General features: G+C 39.9%; 1 protein-coding gene across 1 annotated transcript in view; it reads left to right on the top strand.

The window, feature by feature from the left end:
* Positions 1 to 6,599, top strand: part of ARHGEF10 (Rho guanine nucleotide exchange factor (GEF) 10) — a 194,791-nt gene that overhangs the window by 162,514 nt on the left and 25,678 nt on the right. Inside the window, exon 26 of the mRNA XM_006882906.1 lies at positions 3,457 to 3,631. Coding sequence (XP_006882968.1) covers positions 3,457 to 3,631 — 175 coding nt within the window. The remainder of the gene's footprint in view (positions 1 to 3,456; positions 3,632 to 6,599) is intronic.

Below are 6,599 nucleotides of genomic sequence, written 5' to 3'. Positions count from 1 at the left end.
AGACATCACCTGGAGCTATCAGGCGAGCTGTTGAGGAACTAACCTGGCAGGAGAAAGGCCGGTAGGATCTTATCTGTGTTTATTGGGGCATAACTTATGTTCTGATGTTGTTGTTGTTGTGATGCCTTTGACTCAAGCACAACTCATAGCAACCCTTTGAAGAAAAGGCCTGAACTCTACCTCATGTCTGTTGACACATACTTAAATTTGATATTTTGGGGGGTGTTGTTATATGGCATCTAGTCTCCTGCAATTCATAGTGACTCTATCTATGCGCAGCGGCCCTGCAGCCTGCCCTGTCCTGAGCCAATCTCACTGAGTCCGACATGCCTAAATGCATTCCTCCAGTTACTGTATCAATCCATCTCATCTGGGGTCTTCCTCTCCTGGGCTGTCCCTCTACCTTTCTGAGCATGATGTTCCTTCTCCAAAGACATGGTCTCTCCTGGCCACATGTCCAAAGTATGTGAGATGGAGCTTGATGTAAATGTCTATGTTGAAATTATACCTATAAGAAGCAGGCTTTTACAAAGTTTCCTATAACAAGGACATTTTAGAAATAGAATGTGCCTTGTTGTTGTTGTTGTTGTTGTTGTTGTTGTTGTTGTTGTTGTTATGTGCCGTCGAGTAGTTTGTGACTCATAGCGACCCTATGTACAACAGCCCTAAACCCTGCTCTATCCTGTGCGAATCGCACTGCCTCTGACACACGCATCCCGATTACCCCAGTCACTGAATCAATCCACCTCATAGAGGGTCTTCCCCTCCTGCGCTGTCCCTCCACCCTACCAAGCATGATGTCCCTCTCCAAGGACCTGTCTCTCCTTACAACATGTCCAAATCCCAGAATCCTTGCCTCCAAGGAGTAGCCTGGTTTAACCCTCTCCAGGATGAATCTGTTTTCTTGGCAGATAACATAAAAGCCTCATTTTATACCTTGAAGAGAGGGCACAGGGATGTGCCCAACCAGGTCTCCAGGTTTTTACTTTATGGCTCTCCTTATTCTGCTTAAAGTCTTCCACATTTTTTAAGAGTTGTGGTTTTTTGCTTTGTGTTTTTGGAGTTTTTATTCCCTTATTATTGCACATTTTGCTTCTTTCTCTTCCCTTCATCCCCACCCCAGTCCACTCTGCAGTGTACCACTTGTTCTGGATTATTGTCATACGTGTAATGCCTAATCATATATTCCTTTTAAACAGTTCTTTCCCTTATCTGTTCCAGTGCAGTATTCATTATCTATCCCCTTTTTCCCTCTTCTCCCCCAACTGCTGATGTCAGTCTTATTTTATAACAGCAGTGTTACTCAGTATTTGGCCTTTTGTGACTGAGATATTTCCTTCAGCATAATGTCATCAGGCTCACCCATGTTGTATAATGTTTTACAAGTTCATTATTTTTCAGCACTGAGTAATATTCCTTTGTGTAAATGTACTACAGTTGTTTTTTTTTCCTATCCTTTCATTTGTTAATGAGTACTTTAGTTGCATCAATCTCTTTGCTATAGTGAATAATGTAACAATAAACATAGATTTTTTTGTACATCTGTTTGAGTTTTGGCTTTGGTTTCTTTTCTTTTTTTTTTTCTTTCTTGACGACATATTCCCAGTAGTAGTCCTCCACATTTTTAACATTAAAGTTCACATGGACCTCTGAAAAATTTATCAATAGACAGATAAGTAAACATGAAACCATTATAGCACTTGGAGTAATTTGACTTAGAGCAGCAGTTCACTTAACAGTACCAGGCCGATGAACAGAGGTTCATGCGGTTTTGCCTTTTCATCATCATCCTGGCATCTGGGTGCTTTATTTCTGGAAGCTTCCTCATCTGATGAAACTTCTTTCCTTGATCTTTTATTTAGGCCTAGCCATATATATTTATTTTCCCATGAAGTCTTACATTAAAAAGATGCCAATTAGACACAGTATTTCATATCTAATTAAAATGGAAATTAATATGTTCTCCTTAAGTTTGGCTCACTTAATCCTGAGTAGAATATAGGTATTTCACTAAGTGCTAACTCACTTCAGTAAACTTTTTGTACTTATCGATTCCATGGCTGGCACTATTAGAAATTAGGTGTATAAATATGAATATAAAAAACACAAACTTTTTGATAGTTTATTTGAATATAAAGTCTATTTATTGCTCAGAAAAGTTGCAGAATAACCCTTAGGTCAAAACTTTCAGTCTCTCTTCCTGTATATGGGGTTTTAACTTACACTGTTTCCATTTAGTGAGCCCTAGTAGCTTAGTCCATAGTGAACTGTGCTGCCAACCCAAAGGCCATGGTGACTACATATTGAATTGTAATCTGCTGTAAATATCAGTAATTTATTTGAGATAGTATTTCTTTGTACTGTGTCTCTAAGATTTACCTCCCCCCCCTCACTAATTTCCTCTAATCCCTAATAGGCAGTAATAGGAACAAACATTTCCTGCCAAGCATCAGCCCTGTGCAGGGCTGAATAGTATGTGAGATGTTAATTCTGCAAATGAACCAGCGTTGGTCCTGCTATGAATGGCTGCAAATGTTGGATGTACACATTTGAGCATAGATGAGAACATCAGCTAGCAAAATAAGAAACCTAGACAAAAGTACATCTGAGTTTCCCTGTAGTGTTATTAAGGATAAAGAAAGACTTGGTCAGGAAGGGAAATGCAGAATGGCTCTTACAGGGAAACGAAGGTTAGGAGGTGACTATAAATTCAGAGATTTGTGGGGAAACCGCATTTTAAAGGTGCCTGCTGCGAATAGAGTAGGGAAGCATGGAAGTTAGGCTGACTTTGAGAGAACCTCAGATACGAGATTAGAGGGGTGAGACTGTTTGGGGGCAAGAATGATTTATGAAAGGTTTTTGAAAAGGTGACGGGGCTCTCCTACCAAGAATCAAAAGGTGGCCGCCTCAGCCAATAGCATGCTCTGCAGTTTCCAGTTATTCCTATTGCTCACTGCCACCTCTCTTCTTTTTCTTCCTTTTGTCAGCTGACTCACTTGTCTGGTTTTTACTTCTGAACACAGCCCCTTTTATTTTCACCCTTTCTTAGTGGGACTTGGGTCCCTTTGCATCCTGACAATGGCTACTTGTTTTCAGGGTTGTTGATCTCTCCTCTCACAAGTGTGCTGTAGTAATTGGGAAATTCTGTGTTCTGTGAAGTACTTTGATCTGGTAGGAGGAGCAATTTGATTACCAATGCCATTTTCTCACCTACACAGAAATGTCTGTAGTTTTAGAGTAATAGTTTAAGTTGTGCTTTAGATCACTGAAAGTGCCTGCTGAACAGCTCTGGATTCCTACCAGGGACCTTCAGGAGGAGGACAAATTGCACCTAAATGTGTGTCCTAATGTGGGTTGGTCAGAAGACAAGTTTGAACAGTTGTGACCTCATGTTGTGAGCTACAGGTCTATTCTCAACATCCTCCCACCCATCACCTTCTTGTTGGTTTTTCTCAGAATCAGCTTGAGGCGCACCAAGAAGAAGGCATGGTGATCTCTCACATGGCAGTGGCTGGCGTGGGCATCTGGATTGCATTCACATCTGGATCCACCCTTCGCCTGTTTCATACAGAAACACTTAAACATCTCCAGGACATCAACATAGCCACCCCTGTTCATCATATGTTACCAGGTAACTGGGTTTGAGTTGTGTGTCATCATATGCATAAGCTTCTCCTCTCATGTTTTGCCTCTTTGAGCTAAGTAGCTTATAGGCAAGCAGATATTTTATTAAAGCCACTCAGAAAATCGTGCTGATCATATTTTCTAGCTAATTGTCACTACTAATGAAATTACATTGATCCCAAACCAAATAGGTTTCCATCTAATCAGTTCTGATTCATAGTGACCTTATAGGAGAACCAGAACTGACCTCATATGGTTTCCAAGGCTGTAAAATATGTGAAAGCAGATTAGCTGCCATGTCTTCCTCTCCTGGAGCAGCTAGTGGTTTTGAAGCATTGACCTTTTGCTTGCCAGTCCATCTCCTAACCACTGTGGCAACAAGGCTCCTTCCAGGGATCCTAGTATATTCTAAAGCTTTGAGAAGCTAAAAGCTCACTCCTTGATAAGTTAGCAGGCTTAAGGAAGGAATCAGAGAGAATGAGAGAGAAAGCTTAATGCTTGGTTTTATTAAAGGGGGGGAATAGGGGAACTCCCAGGTGAATTCCTCATTCTGGAGATGCAGAATGGGAAAGTCACACTGTGAACTTATTGGGGAGGGTTTTTATAGCAGAGTCTTTAGGGAGGGACATTCCATTGTGATTAATGGTTCACCTGTTAGCTCAGCCTGACAGCCAAGGCCATTTGCTCTTGCTCTTCTTATCAGCATTTGGATTCTTCATTCTTCCCCTTGCCCTCCCCCCACCACCCCAGCCCAGACTTAAGTTTGACTTCTACATTTAGCTATGCCCAATCACAGCTTTGCTATTGGCTCACCTATTTATGGCTTTTCATGTATTTTGGGTAGTTTAACAACCATTAAGACAGTGAAATTATAGGTGGAACTTAGTCTAGAAAGAGTCTAAGACTTCTAAATTAATTGAGTATCTCAGGTACCTCCAAGGAAGGAATAGTTAATTAGAAGTTTTCACTTCATGAACTGAGTCAGGAACTGATCTGGATTCAGAGAGAGAAGGTAAGTCGAAGACCCTAGACTACTCCTAATAACAGTGGAAGTCTTTCGAGTCCTGTACACTTCAGAGTCTCCCTGTGGGTTAAGAATAAAGGTCACAAAACAGCCAACATCTCTTTTTCTTAGATGTTAGCTTTCATGACATGTTAACATTTCCTCCGATATTTGCTTTAGTCAGTCAGTTTAAGTCACTTAGTAACCTATTAGTGCAGTTTGCAAAGGCTGGTCATAATCTAAGCCTGCTGTTCTCAGCCTGATCGTCAGAAAAATCACACATATCTTGTGCTGATTTGCTTCACCAGCATAGGGCACATGACTGCTGGAAAACTTCCCAGGGGCCTTAAGAAGGGGCCCACACATGATTTAACACAACTGGTAAACCTACTAAAACTGTTAAGCTGTTAAACACACACCATTGTTTCTGTCTTAAAATTCTTAACACTTTTTAAAAAGGGGTGACATATTTTTATTTCGCTAAAAAAAAAAACCACCTCTCAAAACTCAAACTCATTGCTGTCAAATCTGAACTGACACATAATTGACCCTCCAGCAGGTTTCGGTTGATATAACTCTCCATAGAGGAGATTGCCCGAGTTGCAGCTAGTGGATTTGAACTCCATGCTTTTGGAGTGGCAGCACACCACCTTAATCACTAGACTGTTAGTTATGCAACTGGTTTTAATCTCAGGTTGCTATTCTCTTGATTTAATCTGTGTGAAGTAGGGCCTAGTCCTCAATACTTTTCTAAAAAAGCAATTCACTAGGGGATTCTGATCCACAGGTAGAGCTTTGAACTATTGATCTAGACCATATGGGTGGGCATGCATATCCTGCACTAGCCAGGAAGCAAATGTGACTAGAACTGAAAGGTTCATTCTAATAAAGGTCACAGTTCTCTCTCAAGTAAAGTTTTATTGGCTTTGTGAACAATTGGAGACCAGGAGATGTAGAGGTGGCAAGTTCATGACCACAATGTTGATTGGCCAAGTAGTCTTGGAAAACTGCTATCACCTTTTTAGTCACTGAAGTGCATTGGAAAATGTTTTTTCCAATTTATTTCCAAAGACTTTGATGGAAAGAGAGATTTCAGGAAGCAGATTATGCAAGAGCTGTGCAAATTCTAAAGTTGGCTGTACTAATTCTAGAGCTGTGCTTGTTTATTAAAAGACTAAAGTTCTTTTAATAAAAGTGCTACATAGTATGATATGGCATCACTGAAAGTCTCCTCACATCATTTGATGTACATGTGTTCAGCTGATCCAGGTTTTAAATAGCAATAGACACTATTTAAACTCATGGGTTATATATACATATTGCATGGCTGGGGGGCATAGAAGCACTGAAAATCTCAGCACATCATTTTAAATGGTATATGTGTTCAGCTGATCTAAGGTTTTATACAACTTCGTAACTAATGTGTTATCATCTCATTTACTCATTGTCATCAGTAAGACCAACTTATAGCTGACTTTCCATAGGGTTTGCACAGACGCAAATAACATGAGAAGAGATTTTCCATCTGTGTTTGTAGAAGTAGGTTTTGAGTGTATATTTCTGTTTTAAAACAGAAAAATAAACACTATCATAAAGTTTGCAAATTATTTATCCCTGGGTATAGTTCTTTTTGACAGTGGATATATTTCCATCAAAAATATCTACCTAAATTTGTTCTCTAGAAAAGAAATAAAACTTTTAATAATACTTCTAAAATGTTGTCATTGAGTAATTAGATCAATGCATGTATGTACAGATTGTATAAACTTAATCCTGAATTATACAGAGATATGTTTCAAATCACATTATTGTTATGTGCCATCAAGTAGTTTGTGACTCGTAGCGACCAACAGCCCCAAACACTGCTCTATCCCGTGTCAATCTTACTGTCTCTGATACACCTACCCCCATTACCCCAGTTACTGAATCAATCCATCTCATCAAGAGTATTCCTCTCCTGTGCTGTCCCTCC

The sequence above is a fragment of the Elephantulus edwardii genome, unplaced genomic scaffold (assembly GCF_000299155.1).
Source record: "Elephantulus edwardii isolate Elephantulus edwardi_28Jun2011 unplaced genomic scaffold, EleEdw1.0 scaffold00025, whole genome shotgun sequence".
NCBI lineage: Eukaryota > Metazoa > Chordata > Mammalia > Macroscelidea > Macroscelididae > Elephantulus > Elephantulus edwardii.
This window is presented reverse-complemented; position numbering and strand designations above follow the sequence as displayed.